Source organism: Heterodontus francisci, chromosome 9 (genome assembly GCF_036365525.1).
Source record: "Heterodontus francisci isolate sHetFra1 chromosome 9, sHetFra1.hap1, whole genome shotgun sequence".
Classification (NCBI taxonomy): domain Eukaryota; kingdom Metazoa; phylum Chordata; class Chondrichthyes; order Heterodontiformes; family Heterodontidae; genus Heterodontus; species Heterodontus francisci.
The window spans coordinates 112153847-112168833 of NC_090379.1; the positions used below are offsets into that span (position 1 = coordinate 112153847).

The 14987-nt window shown below is 43.1% G+C and overlaps 1 protein-coding gene across 4 annotated transcripts in view; it reads right to left on the reverse strand.

Moving 5' to 3' along the window:
* eif2ak4 (eukaryotic translation initiation factor 2 alpha kinase 4) overlaps positions 1–14987 on the reverse strand; it is a 183289-nt gene that overhangs the window by 142047 nt on the left and 26255 nt on the right. For all 4 annotated transcript variants that reach the window (XR_010975749.1, XM_068039692.1, XM_068039691.1 and 1 more), the window contains exons 5-9: positions 14696–14776; positions 11200–11363; positions 6478–6593; positions 6174–6331; positions 2199–2734 (exon numbers count right to left, since the gene is read on the reverse strand). Coding sequence is in view for 3 of the 4 variants with exons in the window: in XM_068039692.1 (XP_067895793.1) it covers positions 2199–2734; positions 6174–6331; positions 6478–6593; positions 11200–11363; positions 14696–14776 (1055 nt within the window). In the remaining variant the exon portion in view is untranslated. The remainder of the gene's footprint in view (positions 1–2198; positions 2735–6173; positions 6332–6477; positions 6594–11199; positions 11364–14695; positions 14777–14987) is intronic.

Sequence of the window (14987 nt, forward strand, 5' to 3'; positions counted from 1 at the left end):
CAAGCCTGGATGTTTCAGGTCTTGCTGCATTTCTACATGGACTGCTTCAGTATCTGAGGAGTCATGAATGGTGCTGAACATTGTGCAATCATCAGCGAACATCCCCACATCTGACCTTATGATTGAAGGAAGGTCATTGATGAAGCAGCTGAAGATGGTTGGGCCTAGGACGCTACCCTGAGGAACTCCTGCAGAACTGACCTCCAACAACCACAACCACCTTCCTTTACGCTAGGTATGACTCCAACCAGCAGAGAGTTTTCCCCGATTCCCATTGACTTCAATTTTGCTAGAGCTTCTTGATGCCATACTCGGTCAAATGCTGCCCTGATGTCAAGGGCAGTCACTCTGACCTCACCTCGAGTTCAGCCCTTTTATCCATGTTTGGACCAAGGCTGTAATGAGGTCAGGAGCACCAATATGAAAAAGATTCCCACTCTACTGATGCTCTAATAGATTAAAGTACCATCTAGCATTACACTGAGGTTCCAAGGTGCAATGCTGAGCTAGCTGGTATCAGCTGGAGTAGCAGTTGCACATTACAATTGGGTACAGCAGCTCGAGCTAGGTGGATGGGGGAAAATAAATATCAGGAATCTTGCTCATGGTAACTTAACATTCCAACCCTACATTGTGAGCGCCAACTGGTTTGCTTCCAGACTGTTTAGACCACCTTTTTTATGTTGATCACCACCAGTACAGGATCATCAAACCTAATTTGAAAGATTTACCTCAATGGTGGCACCCTCACCTGAGTCAGTAAGTTGTGGATTCAAGCCCTAGGCCAGAGATTTGGGCACATAATCTAGGCTGGTACCTTTGTGTATTGAGGGAGCGCTGCACTTCCAGAGGTACAGTGCCTGCTGTTTATTGCAAGCGGTTCGTGTGAATGCGACTTGCCACTATATGCGATGACCTGGATAAACAAGGCATACTTCTACAGTGCGTTCAGTGCTCCACTGTTGCTTTCTATGCAAGAGACACTTTAAAGAGGTCCAATATAGGACAGCTACTTATGACGATTCTCAGTTCTGATAACAGGTCATCAACATGAAACATTAACTCGGTTTCTCTTTCCACAGATACCGATCAACCCGAATATTTCCAGCATTTTATGTTTATACTTATTGTTTTTGATTTCAGTGCAGCAAACAAGATGCGATCTGGTGAGTTTGCACAACTGTTTCTGTACTAAAACAGATCACTTAAGTCCTGTAATCAGCAACTGCGAACTTGATTTTAACATAAATGGTTGATGGTCTTCACTTTTTGGCAGATAAAAGCGACCACCTGTTTTAAACAAGGTGAGGATTGTCTGCCTTCAGGTCGACGCAAAAGATCACGTGGTTATTTGACTATCAGCAAGAGAGTTCTCCACATGTCCTATTCAATATTTATCACTAACATCACCAAAAGCAGATTAACTGATCTTTTATCTCATTGCTGTTTGTGGGACCTTACTCTGCGCATCTGGTTTTCATATCTCCCTATATTATAACCTACATTTTAAAAGTAATTAAGAGGCTGTGATGTGCTTTGAGACATCCTGAGGATGTGAAAGGCACTACATAAATGCAAGTTCCTTCTTTCATTCATGTTTCTGGTAATAAGCGGCAAACTATTTACCGATTTTAAAAACAGACAGACTTGCGTTTATATAGCACTTTTCACTACCAGTGCTTTATAGCCAATGAAATATTTTTGAAGTGTAGTAACTGTTGGAATGTAGGAAACGCGGCAGCCAAGTTGCATACAGCAAATCCCCACAAACAGCAATGTGATAATGACAAGATAATCCATTTTTCTCATATTGATTGAGGGATAAAATATTGGCCAGGACACGGAGGGGAAACTCCCCTGCTCTTCTTCAAAGTAGTGACATGGGTTCTTTTACATCCACCCGAGAAAGACAGATGGGGCCTCAGGTTAATGTTTCATCCGAAAGACTGCACCTCTGACAATGCAATAGCCCCTCAGTACTGCACTAGAGTATCAGCAAGAATTTTTGAGCTCAATACAAAGTTGGCTCATACAACAGGCTTCAGCACCTCCAAGCTCGTGAAGGAGGTGTAAACTGGACAGTTTTCCTGCCTCTGGTCACTTTCCAGTGATGCCTGACTATGTGGGCAGGACCTGTGATACCACCAACTGCTGGCAGGTGGGTGGGGATGGAAGTCTACTGATAATATACAACTTACTTGTTGAGGAAATCCTGAAAGTTGCTGGGCAGGTTGCTCGGCACAGTTATCGGGTATTCCTTTACAACCTGGCCCTGGCTAAGAGCCAGCAAGAGGAGGCCCAGCCTCCACACATCTCCCTTTTTCCCACTCTTATAAGGCAGAGCATTCTCGCTGAATCGCACTTTGGTCTGTTCAAACACATCCTCCTTACAAATGTCGGCCAAACGCTTCGAGATGCTGTAATCTGTCAACTTCACATTGCCTTCACCATCTACCAGGACACTTGAGGCACTAAGGACCTTATGCACCACCGAGTTACTATGGAGATAGTCCAAGGCTGCCAGGAGTTGCACTGCATAATGCTGGAGTCGGTCAACTGCAATGGGGGTCCCTTTGCTCAGGGCACCAGAGAGGCTGGAGCTGTTGACATGTTCAACGAGAAGGCTGACCACGATACAGTGCTCCTGCTCCTTGCAGCACATCGCCATGTAACGCACCAGGTTAGAGTGGTTCAGTTTCAATAAGGAGCTAAACTCGCTTTCTGCACCTTGGATCTAGAAAAAGAAAAAAAGAAAAATTCAGTTATTTCTGTTGACAGTATCTTTGCTAATATCCCATTCTTTTGATTGACTTTGTCCTCCCAAGACACACTGTCCAGGAAGCTGGGCCGATGCGGCTTGTTTGTAAGCTTGCGAGGGCATTTCAGAGGGCAGTTAAGAGTCAACCACATTGCTGGGGTCTGGAGTCACATGTAGGCCAGACCAGGTAAGGACAGCAGATTTCCTTCCCTAAAGTACAGTCGTGAACCAGATAGGTTTTTATGACAATCGATGATAGATCCATTACTGAGTCTAACTTTCAATTCCAGATTTTTTTTCCAAAAATCAATTAATTGAATTTAAATTCCACCAGCTGCCATGATGGAATTCGAACCCTTATCCCCAGGGCATTTGCATGGGCCTCTGGATTAGTAGCCCATTGACATTACCACTATGCCACCGTCTCCCCATCTCTGTGGATGAACAGGCACTTGGTGTGAGCTCTGACACACGCAGAAGAATTCTGGATGAGCTTAAGTTCATGGAGAGTGGAAGATGAGAGGCTAACCTAAAGAAGGTTGGAATAGTCAAGTCTAGAAGTAATAAAAATATGGATGAGGGTGTCTGCTGCAGATGAGCTGAGGCAAGGGTGGAGTTGGCGACGTTAAGGAGGAGGAGCAAGCTAGGCCTGGTGGGCTAGGGGACAAGACAGATGCAGCGGAGGCAACTGAATGGAGGCTCTCAATATTAGTGACAAAGAAGTCTATGAACTCCTTCCACTTATTGGTGAAGTTGCAGAAAGCAGTGTTCAAGAAGATGGTGGGCAGTAGAGAAAAGACAACTTAGGAGTGATGACTATAAAAGATGAGTTTTAAAGGAGGATTTTTAAGAAGAAGAGGGAAATGGGGTGGCAGAGCAGTTTAGGGAGTATGGGACATAAACAGCTAGAGAAACAGATACCAATGATGGGGTGAATGGAGGAACCATGTACAAGAGGACAAAAATCAGAAAAACAGAAAATTCTGGGGGATTTGCAAGGCTAGAGGAAATTAGAGAGATAGGAAGGGGCACCAAATGAAGATGAAAATGTTAAATTTGAGGCATTGGTAGCCAATGTAGAGCAGTGCAGACAAGGGTGCTAGTTGAGTGGGCCTTGGTGTGGAATAGGATATGGAGTGCGGAGGATGGGTGGCTGCCCAGTGGAGTATTGGGAAAGGCGCAACTGGAGGTGACAAAGGCATGAACAAAGGTTTCAGCAGCAGATGGGCTGAGGCATGCACGGATATGGAGGTCAAAATAGGCAATCTTTTTCATGGAGAGGATATCGGGTCGAAAGTATATCACAGGGTCAAATAGGATGATGTTGAGGGTGCAAACAGTTTGGTTCACTCTGAGACAATGGCTAGTAAGGTGGCTGGAATCAGTGGTGGGTATGTAGAGTTTGTGATGAGGGTCAAAAGCAATAGTTTTGATCTTCTTAATGTTTAACTGGAGGAAATTGAAGCTCTTCGAAGACTCGATGTCAAACAAGCAGCTTGATTATCAATCAAGAAGTTATGGAGAGGTAGAAGGGAGTGTCATCAGAATACATGTGACCTAATCCCATCCTTTGGATGATGTTGTCGAGGGCAAGCATGTTGATGAAGAGGAAGGGCCAATGATAAAATTCTTGAGGGGCTCTAGAGGTAATGGTGAGGGAATGAGAAGAGGAGCAATTGGTGGAAATGCTCTGACCGCAACTGAATAGATTGGAGTGGAACTAAACAAGGGCAATTCCACTGAACTGGTCAATGAAAATGGGGCAATGGAGGAGAATCATGCCAAAAATATCAGAGGCTATAGAGCTGTGCATGAGGATGAAGAGGGATAATGCACCATAGTCAGTCACATTGTGACATTGGTTTGGGTCATTTCAATACTATGGCACAGCGGAAACCTACTTGAAGAGATTCAAACAGGAATGGTAGACATAGATTTGGGAGGTGACTACATGTTCAAGGACCTTCAAAGGAAAGGGAGATTGCAGATGGAGCTGTAGCTTGCAATGATAGTGAGGTTGAGGGTGTTTTTTTTTTTGAGGAAGGGATAATGATGGTGGTTATGAAACGGGAGCATGTAGTACCTGAGAAGTGAGAACCATTTACAACATCAGCAAGCATGGGGTCTAAAAGGGAAGCTGGATGTCCAGCAGTTTAGTGGAAATAGATGGAGAGATACCATAGACACACAGGTTTAAGACACCTAGGACACAGAGGATCTTAGAGGGAGCTTTGGATTGACAGACAAGAGGGGAAGCAGCAGACGCAACTGAACTGATGCTCTCAATCTTAGTGGCAGAAAGGTCTATATGCCCCTTGCACATTACTAGAGGCAAGGATGAGGGGGCAAGAGACAGGATATCAAGGAAACAACTGATACAGGAGTAAAGAAGCCAGGGATTATCTTTGCTCCCAGGATGATTCAGGACAAGTGGCAGTTTTGGCAGAGAACATAGTCCAGCTAGATCTGGCGATGGGTAGATAAATCTATAGATCTAATAGATATGCCAAATGTGTTCAAGTCTGTGCGCCTCAGATTTGAGAGCGCAAAAATATACCAGGGAGATTGACTGAGACTAAGGGTTGTGCTGGGGACAAGGGTGAAGCACAGGCAATGGCTATGCAAATTAATGGCTACAGAAGTGTCATGGCGAATGGAAGGCCAAAGACTAGATACTTGGGAGTTTAAAAGTGCAAATGTAAATGACCCAGGGGGAGGAGCTTATTCTAGGATTGGATGCAGAAGGAAAGTGGGTAGGCAAATGTGTGTGGTGAGAGAGACAAATAGTGGTCGGAAATCAGTAAGAGACCATGAGAGCAAAGAAGCTACAAGAGATGACAAAATGGAGCAGACAGGTGAGATAGTATTTATGAAGGATAGGACAATTAATCCAGAGGAGAAAGGGCAAAGGCATTTAAGATGGAGATTGAAATCATTTCAGAAATGTTGTCGTTTTCACTTCACTCACAAAGGAGAAACAAACAAAAACATAAATTATTTGGGAAGTTCCCCCTTTAAGTTGCATACATACACCCTAGTGCTGCCAGAGGCCTGTAGGCATGCTAACCACCTGGCTACCATCTGAAGGGAATTGGCTGCAATGCACTGTGATAATGGAGGGCCACAAATAGATTATATTTTAATGGATGGATTATTTTCCTATCAATGCAGGGAAAATTAGAACTGAGAATGGAACATTTTATTTTGAAAGCATCTGGTCAATATCTGGCAGAGAAAAGTTTTTTTCTACATTGCCTGGCAATGTGCCCCAGTTACCACTTTAGAATAGTGCCTCCCAATGAACTTATCCATTTCCCACACCAGACATCCTCAGATTGAAAATCTAATGGTAATTCGGAGTAAATTAGATAATTTAGAACAAAAAAAAATTTCCTTTTCAAACTGACATAAATACCTGCTTTCTGCATTTTTCAATTTTATCCTTCTCCTCGCTGGTGAGAAACTTTTCCATCTTCTTCTGCCACTGAAGAACCCATTCATAGATCATCACAAAATTGCCCGTCAATTCTTCCAAGGCATTGTAGACTGACCGGCTCAGCTGCTCGCTTTCACCTGTTACAAGACAACAAAAAAAGTAATTTACCTATTGCCTCCTAATCTAACACCATACCAACCAACAGCCTAGCCAAGACTCGGAATGGAATGGTTCAAACAGGCCCTGAGTAAATACAATGCAGTCAGCGAAAAGTGTTCCTCACCGACAAGCTTTCCCTTGTGTACAATGAACCCTCCAGTTGATCCTGTATTGAAATGGATAACCTTGTGCAGCTTGGAACTGTCCTCATTGCTACATACAGAAAGTTGACGTTCTCGCCTATAAGTTGAAAAATACTTTCCATTACAAAGTTTATTACCAATCGAATTACATTGTTCTTTTAATCAATCAGTTTTGTACAGTATATCAGCACAGTTGCAAGGCAGAAATACCTGTTTACTTCAATTACAAAAGAGTCAAATTCAATTTACATGGTGCGCCTGATCTAAAGCCTGGTTAGCCGACCCAAACCCGACCACATCTGTCGGGTTTAGGTTGGGTCGGGTCTATATTCTCTGTCCAGCATTCGGGCTCGGCTCGGGTCGGGCTAGATTGTACGGTTTTGTTTTGTATGGTTTTCTTTTTAATCTACTCTTTTTATGTTTCAATAATATGTTTGATATTCTTGGGTCGGTCAGGCATGAGAACAAATTAAAGGACTCGGGCCCGGGTCGGGTTGGGCCCAGGTTGGGTTTTAATTTTATACCCGAGCCAAGCTTTAGCCCAATCCGGCATCCTGGCACTTGCTATGGGCTACATTCAGCAGACATTATTAGGACACACTGGGGTAGAAATATTTAATATGCGTTTACTCTGCTTTTTAGGCCCAAAACTAGCACAATGTATACCAATTTCTAGACATGAGATCCTACACCCAATCTGCACAGTGCCAAAAGAAATCCCATTTGTAAAAAAACAATAATCATCACTGTTTTAGCTGTACCTGGCGACTACCTGAAATCAGCGGTGATCAAATTAAATATGTAACGGGTCCTGGCCTGTTTCAGGACCTTTCTGTAAAAAAAGCGCAATAAACTAGGTAGAGCATGTGATATGCAGATCTCTGAATGCCTAAAGAGATAGCTGGAGGCTGCTGAAGAGTGCTTTTCCCAGCTCCACAGCAGTATTGTGGGCCACTGCCGGACAGTACTTGGCCTTCTTGCATCTCATTCCTCCATGTAGTGCAGCTTGTAAAATCAGACTGTGCAGCTGCTTGCACATGCAGTGAGAATCCTCAGTCGCCATCCCCATGATCCCCATTCACCCACCAACTTCAGGTCTGTACAGGTCAGCACCAGAAAGTGAGCATACTCATTATTCCATAAGGGAGCTGGATATACCCCATAAACCAGTAAATGGGTCAGCCCACTGGGTGAGTTACGTATGTTTCCATTTATTAGAAACAGTGCACTGAGTCATGCAGTGACAGGGTATGGAGTTGCATCAAATCCCTTTATATCCCACAAAAACCCTCTTCATTCAGGAATTCTCCCCTTGGATTGGAAAATTCCCAATGTCGCTACGAGAAAGATAAAACAGGATATTATAGGCATATTAGTCTAGATGCCAGATGGAGGGAAGTTACTAGAATCTGTTGTTACAGACAGAACACTTGGACAAAACATGGATTTGTAAAGGATTAGTCAAGTCTAACTAACTTAGGTGAATTTTTTTTTTTGAGGTCACTTAGTGCGGTAGAGAAGGGAATGCCTATGGATGTTACTTAAATTAATGCTATTGATATGAACTTACAGAAGGCATTTGCTAACGTTCCACACAAGAGATTGTTCGGGAAAATGGAAGCACATAGAATTGGAGGCAACATTTTGAAATAGGTCGAGAATTGGATAGGATACAGGAGGCAGAGAGTAGGTATAATGTGTATATACTTAAATTAGTGGGATGTGACTAGTGTGTCCCCCAAAGATCTGTACTGGGGTCTCAGTTTTTAACTTTTTATTATTGCCTTAGAAGAATTAGAGAGCTGTATATCCAGGTTTCTTGATGATGGCATCTTAAATTGTATAGTTGGGAGCAGAAAGTTAAAATTAAACATCGATAGATTAAGTGAGTGGGCAAAACTGTGGCAGATGGAGTACAACATAGTGAAGTATGAGGTCATTCCCTTTGAACCTAAGAAAAATAGATCAGTAATTTCTAAATTTTGGGAAGATAGGAACTGTGGAGGAGCAGAGAGATTTAGGTTCATGTACAGAAATCATTAAAAACTTGTGGGCAGATAGAAAGAATAATTTAAAAGGTTAATAGAATGTTATCTCTCAAGAGGGCTAGAATACAAAGGGATGCAAGTTATGCTACAGTTGTATAAAGCTTTGGTTAGACTGCATCTGGAGTACTGCATTCAGCTCTGGGCACCACAGCTCAGGAACGATAAACTGGCATAAGAGGAAGTGCAGAACAGTACCGGGCAAAAAGGGTTAAATTATGAAGACAAGTTACATAGATTAGGCTTGCATTCCTTTGAGTACACAAGACTAAGGAGTGTTTAAGATGATTGAAGGATTTGATCGGATAGACAGAGAACTATTTCCTCTTGTGTGAAAGTCCCAGAACAATGGGTCATAACCTTAAAATTAGAGCTAGACTGTTCAGGAGTGATGACAGGAAACACTTCTTCACACAAAGATTAGTGGAAATCCAGAACACTCTCTTCCAACACCCACCATCACCCCCGCCCCCCCACCCCCCAAAAAATGCTGCTGAGACTGGGCGTCAATTGGAAATGTCAAAACTCAGTGACAGATTTTTGTTAGGCAAGGGTATTGAGGAATATGGAACCAAGGGGGCTATGTTAACATACAAACCAGCAACGATCTAAATAAATGGCAGAACAGGCTTGAGGGGCTGAATGGCCTAATCTTGTTTCTATATTCCTTGGAAGAATGTCACCCAAAGCGAACGTCATGCAATCAGTTTCAGGGCACCACTGGTAACAGGAGAGTGGGGTGAGGGGAGCACACGGGCAGGCAGAAGAACACGAGAAAGGGACAAAAGGAGGAAATAACTCTCCTAGTAAAAGGAATTTCAGCTGAAGTTTCACACCAATATCAACTACTATAATAGTAAACAGCTGTAAAGTGCATAGGTTGGGGTCAGCCTTGGCTATGATGGGTCCAATGGAGTCCTGATAGTCACTATTATGTCTTAAACAAGTTTAGCCAGTTAAGAGAGGCATCAGAAGGTGACAAATCCCACTGAACCACTTCGAATTAGTGCCCTTAAGAGAGTTGAATTTGGGAAAGGAGCATGCTCACTGCACTGGTCCAATAAGGCTTTTAAATAGAACCAATGGAAGTAATTTTAACCAAACCCAGTGGAAACTGACTGGATTGGCTGCCTGCCTGTTTTACACCCTGCCCAAATTTACTTTCTAATGACTTCAATAGAAAGTGCAATTGAACAGTGTAAAACGGGTGGTCATTCCAATCCAGTCATTTCTCGCTAAGCAGATGGAGCAAAACTATACCCAGTGAGTTAATTATATCACTTTTGAAAACTGAAATCTGACAGGTTGAAATATATTCTCACTAAATGATCCAATTAAGGGTATTTGGGATCAACTAAGAATACATTAAGCTTGGTAAAATGGTATACAACATCAAATTGGATTCAAAAATCAGCCAGTGCAAGTCAGTTGACACTTGAGTGCAGGAAACAGTCAAACAGGCAGAATAGGACAGTGTGTTAGCACAGTGTCCTTTTACCTCTGAGACCTCAGGCAATAAGCAACCTTGGCATCCGACTCAATTCCAAACTCAGCTTCCTCACCACATTCACTGTCTTTTACCCTGACAATAGTTCACAACTGTTACCCCACTGCTTCCCTTCTGCTGCCAAAACCATAGTTCAGGATATGCTTCAACCCATCCAAAATACCATAGCCCTAGTCCTGACTTGCAGTAAGCTCACCAGCACCCTATCCAAGCTTCAGTTTGTACTTCAGCATGTCCACTTCAATATTCTTGTCCTTGTTTATAAATTGTTTATAAATCTCGCCATGACTTTACTGAGTAATTTCCTCCCATCTCAAATCTGCAGTCATCATCCACCCCTACCAGTGAGCTTCTCCTCGCCCCACCATTCTTCTGTTCCACCATCTGTAGCTCCTTGTTCAAATGTTACACTCCTAATCTTTAGAATTTTCTACCAAGTTCCCTGCATCTTGCCATCTCCCTTTCAGCTTTCAAATACCTCCCCAAACCACCCTCTTTGACTGCACATTCAATTCCCAGCCTGTTCATTTCTCTTCTCTTTCCCTCCGCTTCCACATAAGGAGTGCAATACAAATGCAAGTAGACCTGGATTCAAACAGTTCAGATTGATGGAATCGATCTTTTCAGACAACTCTGAGAATCATAAATGAAATGTAGGAAATGCTGAGCCAATTTGCACACAGCAAGCTCTCACATACAGCAATGTGATAATGACCAGATAATCTGTGTGATAATCTTGTGATTCAGAGGTAGAATGTTACCAACTGTGCCACGGCTCACACTTAAGAACACACAAGTTCATCCGAACTGAAAGGATAGAGAAAATGGAAATGTCAAAAACTGGTCCTGCAAGAGAGATTCTATTGAGGTTGGAGTTGATACAGCTTCTTGGGCTAGAGTGTGCTTCCCCTCAGCTACCATAGGTGTTGGCATGGAAGGGAAACATGAGCCACTCTCCAATACTGACATCCTCCTGGAGCAGAAAGAAGCCATAAAAATCATTAAATCTAACTATCAATAATAGGCCATATTGAAAGTGCCTCAAATTGTGAAACCTCGCTGGTGAACCATTTGGACTTTTATTCAACTAGGCTCTATCTGCATCTGGCACCTACACCCTCCCTGCCTAAATTCTGCTACAACCTCCGTACTTTGAGCGTCCTTTGGAATTTGTTCGACGTTGGTTGTTCCCTCCCTTTTTGTGATCAACTTGGTCCACTGCATTTTCATTCGAGCTGGAAGGAGACTGCCTGTTTACAGCAGGGATTCTGGAAAGATGTCCTGGAATGGTCACTTGGGCGCTTTCCAGTCGCTCCTGGGGGCGTGAGAAAAGAGAAAAAGGAAAAGTGGAAGAATACACACATCAGGTGTTAGTCAGCCTCAGTATCCCTATGGTATGGAGGAAAAGAAATCCTGATTGTGGTTCAGTGAACCTGGGTGCCAGCAAGCACAAAATCAGCAATCACTGCAATTCGCCCTCCCATAGAGGAACAGCATGTCAATATTTACTGTCCAGGTTTGCACATGTAAAATGGCCACCTAGGTAAAGTGCTGGAGTGCTACTGATGCCCATGGACCCATAGCTAAAAGAGATAGCAACTTCAGAATAGAATACGACAGGGATATCTTGAGGATTAAAAATTCAAAAAACAAATTAAAGAAACTAATTGAAATCATCAGAAAATACTTTCAGACAGATGTCAGGAAAAATCTGACCATACATAACAAAATTATGTTTTTCCACCAAAGGGTTATTAGAACATGGAATATTTTTCTACATATGGCTACTGAAGCAAAGACTACAATATTATTTAAAATAATTTGGTATTTGAAAAGGTTTATTAAGGTCAGTGGAAAATATTCCATCACACTCCTGACTTGTGCCTTGTAGATGGTGGATAGACTTTGGGGAGTCAGGTGGTGAGTTACTCACTGCAGGATTCCCAGCCTCTGACCGGCTCTTGTAGCCACAGTATTTATGTGGCTGCTTCAGTTCAGTTTCTGGTCAATGGCAACACACAGGATGTTGATAGTGGGAAATTCAGTGTGGTAATGCCATTTAACATTGAAGGGAGATGTTTAGATTCTCTCTTGTTTGAGGTGGTCATTGCCTGGCACTTGTGTGGTACAAATGTTACTTGCCACTTATCGGCCAAGCCTGGATGTTGTCCATGTCTTGCTGCATCAGGACATGGATTGCTTCAGTATCTGAGGAGTCGCACATGGTGCTGAACATTGTGCAATCATCAGCGAACATCACCACTTCTGACCTTATGACTGAAGGAAGGTCATTGATGAAGCAGCTGAAGATGTTGGGCCTAGGACACTACCCTGAGGAACTCCTGCAGTGATGTCCTGGGACTGAGATGATTGGCCTCCAACAACCACAACCATCTTCCTTTGTGCTAGATATGAATCCAACCAGTGGAGGGTTTTCCCCGATTCCCATTGACTCTAATTTTGCTAGGGCTCTTTGATGCCATACTCAGTCAAATGCTGCCTCGTTATCAGGGGCAATGACACTCACCTCACCTCTGGAGTTCAGCTGTTTTGTCCATATTTGGACCAAGGCTGTGATGAGGTCAGGAGTCAAGTGGCCCTGGCAGAACCCAAACTGAGCGTCAGTGAGCAGGTTACTGCTGAGCAATTGCCGCTTGACAGCACTGCCGATGACCCCTTCCATGACTTTGATGATTGAAAGTAGACAAATAGGGCAGTATATTGGATTTGTTGATTTGCCACTATTGCTGTGTCGTTGCTATCTCTTTAAACTTGAGCTGTGTACGCTAGCCCATTTTCCTGACCTTTCCCTAAATCCTTTGACATACTTTTTCAAATACTTTCCTGTATTTTTTATGAAACCATCACTTGGAGCAGACCTCCAGGTAAATTAGTGATATCATAAGCCTGACAGTCAAGAGCCCATTTATTAGATGATGTGATAAGGGAGAGCAAATTGTACATTTTTGTGCTTGCCAATCTAGATCAAATGACCTTCCTCATGGAATCATACAGCACAGGAAACCATCGTGCCTGTGCAGGCCCTTTGAAAGAGCTATCCAGTTAGTGCCACTCCCCTATTCATTCCTCATACCCTGCAAATTTCTCCTTTTTAAGTATTTATCCAATTGCCTCTTGAAAGTAACTTCAGAATCTACTTCCACCACTCTTTCAGGCAATACATTCCAGATCCATGGCAGCTAGGGAAATTTAAATTCAATCAATCAAATCAATCAACAATTACAAGCTAGTTTCAGTAATAATGCCCATGGAACTACCACTGGATTGTCAGAAAACCCATCTGGTTCACTGATGCCTTTCAGGGAAGAAAATATGTTGTCCTTTACCTGGCTTGCCCGACATGTGGCTCCTGACCCACAGCAATGTGACTAATCCTTAACTGCCCTCTGAAATGGCCTAGCAAGTCACTCAGTTATATCAAACTGCTACAGAGAAGTTGAAGAATAAAACCAGACAGATCTCCTGGCATCGACTTTGGCACTGGAAATGACAAAGGTACACCCTGCCCAGTTAACCCTGCAAATCCTCATCATTAACATCTGGGGACTTTTGCCAAAATTGGGAGAGCTATCCCACAGGCTAGTCAAGCAACAGTCTGACACAGTCATATGACTGGGTCCGTGGCAAACAGACTCCTCCATCACCATCCCTGTGTATGTCCCATCCCACCAGCAGGATAGATCCACCAGAGGTGGTGGGTATACAGTGGGTACACCACAGTGGTATACGCGAGGGAGTACTCAACATTGATTTCAGACCCCATGAAGTCTCATAGCATTGGGTCAAACATGCACAAGGAAACCTCCGGCTGATCATCACCTACCACCCTCCCTCAGCTGCTGAATCAGTACTTCAAGTTGAACACTACTTGGAAGAGGCACTAAGGATAGCAAAGGCACAGAATGTACTCTGGGTGAGGGATTTCAACATCCATTACCAAGAGTGGCACAGTGGCACCACAACTGAAATAGCTGGCTGAGTCCTGAAGGACATAGCTGCCAGACTCTGTGGCAAACAGTGAGAACACAAATCAAGGGAAAAAACTATTTAATCTCATTCTCACTATCACGGCGCTGTCCTTGGAGACAAAAAGTCCCATCTTCACACTGAAGGCACCCTCCATCATGTTGTGTGACACTACCACCATGCTAAATTTCATCTGCTACGTGTTCACTTATTTCATAAGTCTGTCTATATTCTCCTGAAATCAGCTACTACCCTCCTCACTATTTTCTATGTTTCGTGGCATCTGCAAACTTTGAAATTTTTCCCTCTGTACCCAAATTCAAGTCATTAGTATATATCAAAAGGAGCATAGGCCCCAATCACCCGGGAGACGCCACTGTAAACCTGCCTCCATTCTGAAAACAACCATTCACTACGCTTTGCTTTCTGTCTCAGCCAATTTCACATCCATGCTGCCACTGCCCCTTTAATCCCATGGGCTTTAGTTTTGCTAACAAATCTATTCTGTAGCACTTCATCAAATGCCTTTTTAAAAATCCATATAGACAGCATCAGCCACACTACCCTCATCAACCCTCCCATTACTTCATCAAAAACTCAATCAAGTTTCTCTTCTAGCCCTCATGAACCAGAAGTCTGAAGAGGCACACCCCTACGAACCTGTTTGGCCAACTGATTCAGTTTCTTTGCATCTCTCTTCTCCTCTTCGAGTCTCTGTATTTCTTCAAGGATTTCACGTTGCTTCAAAAAAACAGTTCAGTAATAATATTATTAATTATAAAAATATCATGAGTCTACAACAGACCAAACAGGAAAGCTTTTAAAAGAAAGGCAAAATACTGTGGATCCTGGAAATCTAAAAAAGGAACAGAAAATGCTGGAAACACTCAGCAGATTAGACACTATCTGTGGAGGCAGAAGCAGAGTTAATGTTTCAGGTAAATGACCTTTT